The 14378-nt window shown below is 39.0% G+C and overlaps 1 protein-coding gene across 2 annotated transcripts; it reads left to right on the top strand.

Moving 5' to 3' along the window:
• Positions 1 to 1810: 1810 nt before the first annotated feature.
• Positions 1811 to 13391, top strand: LOC311077854 (complement C3-like). 2 transcript variants are annotated; one of them, XM_084106497.1, is made up of 8 exons: positions 1811 to 3733; positions 6931 to 7094; positions 8617 to 8772; positions 8880 to 8939; positions 10464 to 10553; positions 10655 to 10735; positions 10824 to 10907; positions 12005 to 12090. In XM_084106497.1, the coding sequence occupies exons 3-8, from the start codon at positions 8727 to 8729 to the stop codon at positions 12070 to 12072; spliced, it is 429 nt and encodes a 142-aa protein (XP_083962623.1). In that variant the 5' UTR covers positions 1811 to 3733; positions 6931 to 7094; positions 8617 to 8726; the 3' UTR covers positions 12073 to 12090. The 2 variants fall into 2 exon arrangements, with proteins under 2 accessions (XP_083962623.1, XP_083962624.1); XM_084106498.1 differs by lacking the exons at positions 1811 to 3733; positions 12005 to 12090 and adding an exon at positions 12601 to 13391.
• The last annotated feature ends 987 nt before the right edge of the window (positions 13392 to 14378 follow it).

Raw genomic sequence — 14378 nt, 5'->3', positions numbered from 1 at the left:
TGTTTATTTTATTTACTTTTATTTACAGAAAAATGTGTTTCTTATTCTAAAGTTAATAATTTTATACATTTCGATTATTAAAAAAAAAAAAATGCAATTGCAATCATGTCTTTTCTTTTAGTGGCAACTTATGTGGCATTATTGCAAATTTATTTGGCATTACTGCAATAACAAGACACTTCAAAAATGTAATATTTCATATGCATGCTAATGGTGTAGTTGAGGAATTTTGCAGTAAATAGGTTAAAAAAAAGTATGTCACATCCCCCAAAACACAGCATAAACGTATAGATGAGAAGTAAATGAAAAATAAATGATATATAATTTGTATTATTAAAATGTATTTTTTTGTAAGACCATACTGACCCCAAAGGACCACTGTGTGCACTGGAAACTTATAGGGTTAAACATCGAACACCCGGGTTATCTGTCGTTATCAGCCTGCACATGCAAACTCATAGTGAACATGAAATAAAAACCACAATTGCTCAACTGGTCAAGTTGCTGTTAGTATTTGTAACACTGCAGCTCGATGTTATATTCTTTTTTTTTCTTTTTTTTCATCTATATTATAGCTCTGAAGGACTTGTGTTTCTTTCAGCTTCATCAACCTGATTTAAATTATGATTAATACTGAATGGAGTTGTTTGATCTCATGTAACTATATGTCATTTTACTTTTCAAAGGTCTGAAAGTTCAGAAGTTGATGCGGTTTAGACGTTTCTCATCATGCATGGTCTGTCTTTCGATACCAGTGCATTTTGCTGTCGTGTGTGTGTAGGTCAATACTTAATGTCTAGTTTTGCAGCCAAAGAGATGAGAATGGAGAAGAAATTCGTTTTATTTGGCTAAATTGTTCAAAGCTCGTTAAGCTGCAACCCCACTTTTGAAAAATCCCCAGAAATGACATACCCAAACTGAAACAGATACAGTTCATGAACCCTTTGTACTGAAAGCACAAGTATGATCTCATTTGAAAGCTGACACCTGGCAGTTTATTGTAAATGTAGAATTAATTATTGTCATAATGACAAATTTTTTTATAAATAGCTTCAAAGTTTTGTAAAGTTATTAGAAATTAATTTTTATGAAACATCCTCATGAAAATAAAATTTAAGTTGGCCCTGTAGCAATCTAGAAATGCACTACAGCTAAAGCCACATGTCTAAACATTTTATGTTTAAAATCTGAAGATAATAAGTCCAAAACTCTGTATTTAGTTAAATGTTTTTCAAGACCATGTCAAATGACTTTATTTTGATTTGACGCGAAAATGCTACTGATGTTTATTGTCATCTTCTAACCATCTATCCAGTATATTGTCTCTATTGTTTTGTGGTGCAAACGATCCCCATTCAGTCTCAGTCTCCCCTGCACACATTCACACCTCTCCAGCCTGGTTATGGCTCTAAATATGCATTTATTTTGTCTGCATTATAGTTACTAACGACTGGCTATTCACAGGCTATTCATAGAGTTTCAGTCCCTAATTTCTTTTCTCAAAGTTCACCTCACATTTTAAACTGTATCAAATGCATTTCTTGAATAAAGAAACATTTCAGTAAGCATTCAAAAAAATCATAAAAGTATAACTGCTAATGGCAGGTGCACCTAGGGCTAGCTAGCATGTTAGCTTAGCACACCATCAATACATGACAATTTATGAGATTAAAACCATGTTTGTGCTCCAAACTTACTTTATAACGCAAGTCGAGTATTTTAAATAATCTTCTGTGATCTAATTTGGCTTCAGATAAAAAAATCAAACAGAAAATATACTATTGGCATAGTATTCTGCACAATGATAGTCTATATAGATTAGCATTACATTATAAATATAATCTATTATTATGAAAATACCTGGCATGGCTTGAAAAACACAGGTAACTCAAATATCATTGCAATCATGTTTATTGTCTTCAAAACATCTGTATCTGCATGTTACAGCGCGATCTCTTGTTAGCTTTGTGTGTATCAGTGACGTCCTGGAATGTCACATGATCATGGCTCTTCTTCATGTTCCATATATGGACTATTATTGTGCATATAGCACCCTCAGGCTATTGGTATGAATTGAAAACACAGTATCAGAGTACCAAACGCTCATAAAGATTACATCGACGCATTTGGGTATAAATTCAATAAATATTATTCCTGTCTATAGAAATATGATGTAAATCTATGAGAATCTATCAATATTTCTCCAAATCTGCACATTTTTGAGCTAAAGCCCTGAGGGACGTTGTTTTGTGTATCGCTGTCATGACCATAGATATCATATAAAGGCTAGATGTCTTAAGGCGGAGTCACTTCCAGCATCACCGGCGGCCATCTTACCACAGGGCTCTGTGAATTAAGGTGAGTGATCAGCAGGCACACAAATACTCTTATCTAGCTGAAATCTTGACGGATTTACAAACGGTTTGGTTTCTTACAAACGTCATTAACGTGGCTATAATTCTTTCATATGGAAGTCCATTTGTATAATTATTCATATGTATGCAGTTTCATAGCTACATCTCTGGCGTTTATAATAAACTAAACCGTTTGAAAATCGGTAGAAAATTGAGCAAGTTATGGTTATTTAAAAGTTCATGCACCATGTTACGAGTGAGCGAGCTCCCTGTGGCAAGATGGCCGCCGTGTGCGGACGTCAACCTCCATTGGCCAACAGCGCGGACGAGACATCTAGCCTTTATATGATATCTATGGTCATGACGACAGCACGGAGTTTTTTATGAATGAAAGCGGCTGACGCGCATAATTCATATTAAAGGTATCGACTCATTTTTTCATTTCATAACTCCTGACACAAATTAAGACATAACTGTCACTAGTTTCTCAGAATACAATAGTGGTCAAATACTGAAACTTGAGTATTATATCTTTTTAATTATGTATAGTTTGTCAAGGTATAACATTAAATCTGATAGTAATTTTGAATTAAATAAATAAAAAACGCTTCAGTGCGCGGGTGCACTGGCAACGGTTAACAGGTTAACTTCAAAAAGTACAAATGATACAAACAGACTGTGGTGAGTTGTTACTTGAGGAAAGCTGTCATTATGACTAGATCACAGTCCCGTTACACTAATGTGTTTTTACTATAGCAGTGGTTGCAGATTAAAATACTAAGACATTTGTCAATACAATAATTCATGTGAATTCAATGCACATACCCTGCAATTGGGGCATGTTGTCACGAAAGTAAAATGTGTTAAATTAACTCTTTAAATTAAAAATGTGTGACACCTTGTCCCAGTTTTCCCTATTACAGAAAGGTTGACGTCAGTACATTGATCCTTTCTTTCAGTAAATCTGAAGAAGACATAAAATAAAGCAAAGTTCACAGGTTTCACACGTGATGAGGATCTTTATGTTGTGCATCCTAAGTTGAAGAGCTGGTCAGCGAGTGCAGCAATGCCGGCGTACTTGTCTTTGTATTTTTCAGTTTGGGCCTCCTCTTGTGTCGGCCAGTATTCAATCCAGGTCTGCTCACCCAGGTTGTACCTCAGTCAAAAAAACAAGCACAAACACATCAAGATCGATCCATACTGTGTGTATCAACTCTAGTCTCATAGATGACGCAGTTTGGAGCGTTTGAAGAGTTGGGCGTTGGAGCGTTGGAGAGTTCAGGACCAAACCAGCGAGAGAGAGAATTTTCCTCATAATGTTCATAAAGCTCCTACCTTCCACCAATCCTCGGAAGTGATGTGGTTTGGCCCATGATCAGGTAGGTTTTTCCTTCTTCAAGTTCAAGAAACCTACAGTAAAGATGAGCCAAGAAAGACCTGGTCTGCCCTTCCACAGCTGGATCAGTCCCTGAAATCCATACACTCTTAAATTTGTGCAAATGTGCAGTGGCACGTTATTCAGATGCTATTTTAAGGGTGTATGTTTTAAGGGTGCATGTTTGGCCATAATGTAGCGTGTGCACAACTCGCATACACTTTGCTTCTCTCATCTACAGACGCAGCAGTTGACATTTTTGCAAACCATACATAATTACAAGGAAAAATATTATCACACGAGGGAAAACATTGTTGTGTCCATGAAGATGTGAAAAAATAGGCATAAATCTAGCTTACACATTTACCCAAATTTGTATACGCCTGTTTAACCGAAGCTAATTTGGGTGTGTTTCTCCCATCCCCATATAATGTCACTTCTCTGTGTTTTACGGCCCTGACGAGAACGTCGGTCTCCTCGGCTGTGAACCGCACCTGGTGTGCGCCTGGCAAATCTGCCGTTATAATAGCAAGCCGCCATGGAACAAGCACGCCTGCTCTTAAAGGGAATGTGAGATGTCGCTCTGATTGGTTTATTTCACATTACGCCCAAACGTTCACAGACACACGTACCTTCCGCACACTCGCACAGGTCTTCATGGTAGAGTCTGTTCAGTGCACCGTCTCTCTTATGAGGATGGAAGAACTTCACACAACGATCATCTGCGTGTTAGATTCAAGTCACCATGAAACTGGCAATTCTTGTTTTTTATGGAATATTGTATTATGCCTTTTGCAATAAGTTGACCTATTATGCCCTTTTACAAAGATTTGATTTAGTTTTTAGGCTCTACTAGAATAGGTTTTAGTGCTTGAATTTCCCCATATTCTCCATTGTTGCAGCTCCTCTCTTCCCAGTCTGTCAGTAACGCTCTGTTTAGTTCCTGTCTCTATGAAGCCCTTCCTTCTGAAAAGCACACTGTGCTCTGATTGGTCGGCTGGATCAGTGTGTTGTGATTGGTCGAGCGCTTCGAGAGTGTTTGGGAAATGTCCCACCCCTTACCATAACCGCCAGTTTAACACACTACTAACTAACTCAACCAGGCCCCGCCCCTTTATTCTGCACATTAATTATTTAAATGAGGAATATTGTGACATGTTCGTTCCTGGAATAAAACTAAAAAAAACAATTGAGGCGTTTCAGGGAGTTCAGAAACACTGACACTGATATAGAGAAGAACTCCCGCTGGAGGGACTTTTGAACTTTGCAGAGCTTTTTCAGACAACAATATTACACACTAAAGAAAATTTTAAATGTAAAAAAAAAAGAAAAAGCATAATAGGTCCCCTTCAAATTCATGTGCCTCAATCTTTAATCAGAATAACTTTTCCTGCAACGTCATCTCTTCTCTGATAATATGTTTACTGGGACGAGGGCGGGGAAACCTGTCCCTCACATGAGATCGACCAATAGCAAACCACAACCATTCAATCAATTGCCTATGGACAAAATGAAGTCTCGCCCCACATATTATCCTGTTCCAGACGTTGTTTCACTTGGATATACACTCACCTAAAGGATTATTAGGAACACCATACTAATAATGTGTTTGACCCCCTTTCGCCTTCAGAACTGCCTTAATTCTACGTGGCATTGATTCAACAAGGTGCTGAAAGCATTCTTTAGAAATGTTGGCCCATATTGATAGGATAGCATCTTGCAGTTGATGGAGATTTGTGGGATGCACATCCAGGGCACGAAGCTCCTGTTCCACCACATCCCAAAGATGCTCTATTGGGTTGAGATCTGGTGAATGTGGGGGCCATTTTAGTGCAGTGAACTCATTGTCATGTTCAATAAACCAATTTGAAATGATTCGAGCTTTGTGACATGGTGCATTATTCTGCTGGAAGTAGCCATCAGAGGATGGGTACATGGTGGTCATAAAGGGATGGACATGGTCAGAAACAATGCTCAGGTAGGCCGTGGCATTTAAACGATGCCCAATTGGCACTAAGGGGCCTAAAGTGTGCCAAGAAAACATCCCCCACACCATTACACCACCACCACCAGCCTGCACAGTGGTAACAAGGCATGATGGATCCATGTTCTCATTCTGTTTACGCCAAATTCTGACTCTACCATCTGAATGTCTCAACAGAAATCGAGACTCATCAGACCAGGCAACATTTTTCCAGTCTTCAGCTGTCCAATTTTGGTGAGCTTGTGCAAATTGTAGCCTCTTTTTCCTATCTGTAGTGGAGATGAGTGGTACCCGGTGGGGTCTTCTGCTGTTGTAGCCCATCCGCCTCAAGGTTGTGCGTGTTGTGGCTTCACAAATGCTTTGCTGCATACCTCGGTTGTAACGAGTGGTTATTTCAGTCAAAGTTGCTCTTCTATCAGCTTGAATCAGTCGGCCCATTCTCCTCTGACCTCTAGCATCAACAAGGCATTTTCGCCCACAGGACTGCCACATACTGGATGTTTTTTCCCTTTTCACACCATTCTTTGTAAACCCTAGAAATGGTTGTGCGTGAAAATCCCAGTAACTGAGCAGATTGTGAAATACTCAGACCGGCCCGTCTGGCACCAACAACCATGCCACGCTCAAAATTGCTTAAATCACCTTTCTTTCCCATTCTGACATTCAGTTTGGAGTTCAGGAGATTGTCTTGACCAGGACCACACCCCTAAATGCATTGAAGCAACTGCCATGTGATTGGTTGATTAGATAATTGCATTAATGAGAAATTGAACAGGTGTTCCTAATAATCCTTTAGGTGAGTGTACATCCGAGTGAAACGGCTTCTCAAACAAGAACAAATGTGGGCGGGGCTTGTTTTTGTCCATGGGGAATTGATTGGTTGGTTGTGGTTTGCTATTGGTGGATCTCATGTGATTGACAGGTTATTGCCCCGCCCTCATCATCAGAGAAGAGAAGAGATGCTGCAAGAGGGAGGGGAAGTTATTTTGATTCCAGATTATGAGGAAACATGAATTTTAAAAAAGTTTGCGCACGGATAAATCATTTATAATAAATAAGAAAATAATTCTTAATTTTGATTTCACGGTGATTTGCTAACCTAAACTGAAATGGCAAACAAATTACTAACTGATTTGAAAATAACAAATTGTGACATTTTTAAAACTATAACAACCCTGTGTCCATGTCAACCTTTTCCATTTGTGTCTTCTAAACAGTCGGTACATTTTGGCAAGTTCCTGGACAGCGTGAGCACTCCCTGGAGGCCACAGGTTATGCGCTTCTCGCACTGGTGAAGGTGAAGGACTTCGAGCGCACCAGAGCAATCGTACGCTGGCTGAGAGCACAGAGAGCTCACTATGGAGCCAGTGGAACCACACAGGTACAGAGCAGATCATTACTGCTTAGAAATAAACCTGCTGACAAGGTTTGAAGGTGCTGTATGTAAGAATGACATATATTCTTCATACATTCGATCTAGTGTTCAAAATCGGAATTGCAGTCAAAATGATAAATATTGGAGACCGTTGTTTCTCCCGCCCCCTCCTGCTCACACTCGACGCTCACACGGGTTGCCAGTTTGAGACACGCAACAGGAGCGAGCACAATTGACAACGAAAACCGAGGAGACTTACAGATTGTAATTAATGAGTTGATTTATCCGCGTTTTAATATGTATTAAAGCACACGGCGATGGAGATAACTTCAGGAGACTTTTAATAGAACAATCAACAGGAGATTCCACGAGGAGAAACACCACACATCAACAATAACTTAAATGTAATGCAAGCCAACGACCAGGGCTAAACAGAGGGCTTAAATACACAGATAACAGATGAGGGAAACGAGACACAGCTGGGGCAAATGAACTCAACGACAGTAACCATAGAAACAAACAGGGAGAGAATAGAGAACTGACTAACACAACACAGGTGAACCAAATGAACTAATGAAGACGGTGAAACTGGGAACAAGGAATGGCGGGAAATTGAACACAATGAACATGAAAAGAAGTCCAAAAACAAACAGACGTGTAACAGCATTATACAGGCTAAATAAACTTACAAGGTGTTTTATATATATCAGATACATAATGTGTGGGTATTAGGTCACTATAAAATGTACTCTATCTCCAACTTCGCCGGCCACTTTCATGTATTTCGGGTGGATGGTGGAAGCTAATATGATCATTATAAAGGTTTATAATAATAATACTAATAATAAGGTGATACGTTCTAAAATAATGGCCCCCTTAAACTCATGCTAGAATATTTTAAACTTATGTGTGAAAGGTTTAATAAACAGTACACCATTTTAATGACCAGTTCATTGATGGTCTTAAACATGGGTTTTCAAACTTTTCGATGTCATGAAACTCTAAATATGATGTTTCCTTTGCGACGAACCCCTTTCCTAATGTTAAAAATGTATAAGATTTCATCTGAAAAATATTTACTTTATTAAGTCAACACCCTTTTTTCTACCCAGCATTAGCGTACTGTAAGCAGAAATAAACTTTATTGTATATTATTTTATTATATAATTAATTTTAATGGTAACGCTTCACAATAAGGTTTAATTTGTTAACAATAAACAGCTGTATTAGTTAAAATAAACTAACAAAGCATTTATATATTTTAGTGAATGATCATTTCAATATTTTCAATAAATGATGTAACAAATGTATTGCTCAATGCTAGTTAATACATTCAATAATGAGAACTTATTGTAAAGTGTTACCACTACATGTTCTAAAATATTATAATAGTAATATTATATAATTTGTATGAATTTTTTATTTTTTATTTTCATGTTTTAAATGTTTTCTTGGACCCAATTTGAAACCCCTGGTCTAAAACACATGAATAAGGGAATGCTGTATATTTTTCTGCCTCGTCTCTTAGGCGAACATCATCGTTTTCCAGGCCGTGGCTGAATATCGTACAGAAGCGAAGAAGCAGGACGTGAATCTGAACATTGAACTCTCTGTGGAGGGAAGAACAACACATAACAGATGGACTTTCACTCGTTCCAACACGCATGTGACGCGATCAGACAAGGTGAACGAACAAATATGAGTGAACAGACATGCACAGTTCGCTTTTCCCCTTTTTCTGATTTCAAATCATGCAACATAATTAAACCATGTAAAATGTTCTCACAACAGGTCAAACTGACACAGAAATTCAACGTCACTGCTCATGGGAACGGGATGGCCACTCTCTCGGTGAGCATTCGTGAGCGCGCACAACTTCAGTTACATGTTATTTACAAAGATTTACAGCTTGATCTGTCCTCAGGTGTATTCTCTGTATTATGCCCTGCCTGAAGAGAGAGAGAATGACTGTAATGCGTTTGATCTCAGTGATGACAACAAACTTTATTATTAACTAAATCTCTGTTAATTCTCAACAAGAACTTTTGTACATGTATGAAAGAAATAATCGTAAACTGGTTTCACACTCTGTGGCTGGAAGTCAGTTGTAGTTTTTGTGTTTCTCTTTTTTCTGTTCTTGTTTCTCTGTCCTTCAGTGATTCTGCTTATCAGGGGTTCATCAGTTTCTCAATTCACTCACTTCTTTTCATTCAAGTGGACTATATTAGTGAACTAATGTAGGGAACAGTGAATGAGAGTATAGGGTGTGATTGGGAAAACAGCCTCTGAGTGTCGACTTTGAGAGCTGTTAATTCACAGTATATTCCTGTAGGCTATTTTTATTTTATTCGGTATATTACTGTTTTAATGGAAAATGGTATGATATTGTCAGAATCTGGCCTTTTTTTACAGCAAGGGTTAACAGTGTGGAAAAGGCATACTGTATACATATTGCATACACATCATTAAACAGAAGTTGCATTAGTCTTCTTCACTGTTGTGACGTACTGTATATCCAAGTGAAACAACGTCTGGAACAGGATAATATGTGGGGCGGGACTTCATTTTGTCCATAGGCAATTGATTGAATGGTTGTGGTTTGCTACTGGTCGATCTCATGTGAGTGACAGGTTGCCCCGCCCTCGTCCCAGTAAACATATTATCAGAGAAGAGATGACGTTGCAGGAAAAGTTATTCTGATTAAAGATTGAGGCACATGAATTTGAAGGGGACCTATTATGCTTTTTCTTTTTTTTTTTTACATTTAAAATTTTCTTTAGTGTGTAATATTGTTGTCTGAAAAAGCTCTGCAAAGTTCAAAAGTCCCTCCAGCGGGAGTTCTTCTCTATATCAGTGTCAGTGTTTCTGAACTCCCTGAAACGCCTCCATTGTTATCTTGAGTTTTATTCCGGGAACGAACATGTCACAATATTCCTCATTTAAATAATTAATGTGCAGAATAAAGGGGCGAGGCCTGGTTGAGTTAGTTAGTAGTTTGTTGAAACTGGCGGTTATGGTAAGGGGTGGGACATTTCCCAAACACTCTCGAAGCGCTCGACCAATCACAACACACTGATCCAGCCGACCAATCAGAGCACAGTGTGCTTTTCAGAAGGAGGGGCTTCATAGAGACAGGAACTAAACAGAGCATTACTGACAGACTGGGAAGAGAGGGGCTGCAGTAATGGAGAATATGGGGAAAATAATGTGTTTTTTGAACATTCAAGCACTAAAACCTATTCTAGTAGAGCCTAAAAACTAAATCAAATCTTTGTAAAAGGGCATAATAGGTCAACTTATTGCAAAAGGCATAATACAATATTCCATAAAAAACAAGAATTGCCAGTTTCATGGTGACTTGAATCCTACACGCAGATGATCGTTGTGTGAAGTTCTTCCATCCTCATAAGAGAGACGGTGCACTGAACAGACTCCGCCATGAAGACATGTGCGAGTGTGCGGAAGGTACGTGTGTCTGTGAACTGAAAACACACTGTTTGAGTTTTTTTGTGAGGCTGGTGTGTGTCTGTGTGCATGTTTGTAGATAAACCTGTCTGTATTTACAGAGAACTGCAGTCTCCAAAAGAAGCATCACATTAAAGAGTCTCAGCATGCTGATAAGGCCTGTGCGCCTGGAGTTGACTACGGTAAACACACACAGCTTTCTGCTTTTGTAAATGTGTTTGTCTGTGTGAAGAGCTGTGATTTATATGCTGTTACTCACTTCTCTTATAGTTTATAAAACCAGGGTGGTGGGAAAGCAGCTTTCACTGCAAGCAGTCATCTACAACATGACCATTGAACAAGTGCTGAAGGAAGGTATGATGCCTTATGAAGTGCACTGTAATCTGCAGAAAACAAGTCGCAGTGTCAAATAATCAGCCTTTGTGGGGGATTGGACATACAGTTTAATTTCTGAAAGTATGAATGAAGGAATATGCACGAATTTGTAAATGCATACTTTTTTTAAAATATTTATCATATTTTGAGTAATTGTATTGATTCAGCCACTGTTGCCATTAACCTTTTATATTTATAATAACTGAACAGAATGCAAAATGGTTTGGCATGTAAAAACATAAAGAACCTTTGGTAACACTACAATGAGGTTCATTAGTTAACATTAGTTAATGTATTAACTAACATGAACTGACAATGAGCAATACATTTGTTACAGTATTTATTAATATTTGTTAATGTTAGTTAATAAAAATCCAGCTGTTCATTGTTTGTTCATATTAGTTCACGGTGCATTAACTAATGTTAACATTTAGAGCCTTATTTTAACGATATGAAACGCAAGTATCAACGTGAAATGCAAGTGACTTTGTGGGCGGGTCTCGACGCAAATCTAAAATGGGTTGGTCTGAAGTAGCTTCATTCTTCATAGGTGTGGTTTGGGCGTAACGTGAAATAAACCAATCAGAGCGACATCTCACATTCCCTTTAAGAGCAGGCGTGCTTGTTCCATGGCGGCTTGCTATTATAACGGCAGATTTGCCAGGCGCACACCAGGAGCGGTTCACAGCCGAGGAGACCGACGTTCTCGTCAGGGCCGTAAAACACAGAGAAGTGACATTGTATGGGGATGGGAGAAACACACCCAAATTAGCTTCGGTTAAACAGGCGTATACAAATTTGGGTAAATGTGTAAGCTAGATTTATGCCTATTTTTTCACATCTTCATGGACACAACAATGTTTTCCCTCGTGTGATAATATTTTTCCTTGTAATTATGTATGGTTTGCAAAAATGTCAACTGCTGCGTCTGTAGATGAGAGAAGCAAAGTGTATGCGAGTTGTGCACACGCTACATTATGGCCAAACATGCACCCTTAAAACATGCACCCTTAAAATAGCATCTGAATAACGTGCCACTGCACATTTGCACAAATTTAAGAGTGTATGGTTTTCAGGGACTGATCCAGCTGTGGAAGGGCAGACCAGGTCTTTCTTGGCTCATCCTTACTGTAGGGTTTCTTGAACTTGAAGAAGGAAAAACCAACGCATTCTCATCATAGGGCGTCATTATACTGACGCTTTTGACATTTCGTCTACACTCAACGCACATGGCACCTTTTAGCGTCAATATGAGACGCACAGAGCTTTGTTCGGTTATGGGTAGGTTTAGGTCTGGGGTAGGGTTAGGGTTAGACCGCTAGGAGGCGCCTTCTGGCCCATATCTATCTGCGGCTCATATTGACGCTAAAGGGTGCCATGTGCGTTGAGTGTAGATGAAATGTCAAAAGCGTCAGTATATGACGCCTTGGGATGAGAACGGGCTGGAAAAACCTACCTGATCATGGGCCAAACCACATCACTTCCGAGGATTGGTGGAAGGTAGGAGCTTTATGAACATTACGAGGAAAATTCTCTATCTCGCTGGTTTGGTCTGAACTCTCCAATGCTCCAACGCCCAACTCTTCAAACGCTCCAAACTGCGTCATCTATGAGACTAGAGTTGATGCACACAGTATGGCTCGATCTTGATGTGTTTGTGTTTGTTTTTTAGACTGAGGTACAACCTGGGTGAGCAGACCTGGATTGAATACTGGCCGACACAAGAGGAGGCCCAAACTGAAAAATACAAAGACAAGTACGACGGCATTGCTGCACTCGCTGACCAGGGGCCCGTTCTTCGTACATTGCTAACTCACTTAGCTGGATTTGATTGTTGGCGATTTGGCATGATCTTGGATTGTTTGTCTTCAACGCTCATCCTGGGCTTGCTGTCATAGCAACAGGTGCGCAAATTTAAACCTGCTCGGGAGCAGGCTTATTTCATGTTAACAGGATTAGATCCCGGCTTCATAAGCGGAGCTGATAGGTGAAGTCCAGCGCAGTGCGATAGTGCACTTTCTGAGATATATATTTTTTCTCGTGATTCGTGTGATTGTCGTTTTTTGTCGCTTTTAGGTTTAAAAAACAGGGTTTTTTGTGGCATTTCCAAGCCACTTAAGACCCAATGTTGTAAAGCATTTTTTTTTTTTTTTTTTTTTTTTTAGGCTAACATAATTTTTTATGAAGATCATACAATCATGACCATGCCGATTACAGATATGTCACTCAGGCTTCACTAACGTGATTGGTAGGCTACCATAGACTATAGTCTTAGACTGCCATCAATGCCTCAATGAAGGGGATTATGTGAACAGAAAGGGGATTCACAATGTAAATGTGCAACCCAGTTACTATTGTGATTCTTAATATTCCAGATTAATAATATTATATCAAATAAAAAAAAGGCAGTTGACTAAAATCTTCCATATCACAATGTGAAAGCAAACCCACATAGCAACATTGTGTCGGCCCAGATCCGGCCCACATCTGGCACACGTGGAAAGATGATCTGGCCCACATGCAGCGTGGATCTACGGCACTTGAGTGGCCCACTCCTGTTTGCCAGATCTGGGCCACAAGCAGGCCATAGCAATGCCACATGTCAGCCAAGAGCAAAGAAATAAACCAGAACTGGACCTTATCTGAGCCACAAAGTCTGTGTATATTAAATATGAAGTCATCTCAGCCTTAATAAGCCTGTTAACAAGCAGAATCACTGAAGGAAAGAAGAGAACAGAAAAAAGAGACGAGCAGAAACACAAGATCTATAACTGACTTCAGACACAGCCTTAGAGGAAATCAACTGAAGAGAAAAGAAGACATTAAATCTGTGAAGATCTCAGCAGAGGAGGATTAAACAACTCCACAAACAGCATTACCAGCTTCACTTATTACTAACCAGACTGACTTTATTTCTGTCAGACATCTACAGAAGCTTTTATTGAGAATTAACAGAGTTTAACTCTAATGCGTTTCATTTGAAGTCACCATAACAGTGATGAGTACTTCCATTAGTTGGGCTCTTAACTCTTCTTATATCTTTTGTCTTCTTTGGCTGCTGTGACAGTGTGTTTATCAAACACATTTGCAGCAGCAAAGAAAGCTAAAGTGAAATGAGATCAGGTGATGATAGTTACCTGTTGATGGTTTTATAATCATCATGATATAACCTGTTTCACTGATGTCTTTGAAATCTAAAAATTATGTTGTTCAACTAATATATTGACATTACATACATCTGCATACATATGTAACATCTGCAGCGTGAGGTCCAGCAATATTATTACAATCAGTTAGCAGACTTTAACAAACATGAGCATGAAACATTACTGTTCGATGACAAACACAGACATCAATAATCAACGTATGAATCTCAACAATGGTGACAATCAAAAGTACCTTGCTGCAATGCATGCTGGGTACCATCATAGTACAAAACTCCCAGCATGC

Source organism: Abramis brama (assembly GCF_963993115.1).
Source record: "Abramis brama genome assembly, chromosome: 2".
Taxonomy (NCBI): domain Eukaryota; kingdom Metazoa; phylum Chordata; class Actinopteri; order Cypriniformes; family Leuciscidae; genus Abramis; species Abramis brama.
The sequence above is the reverse complement of the archived record's forward strand: the minus strand, read 5'-3'. Positions and strand labels throughout refer to the sequence as shown.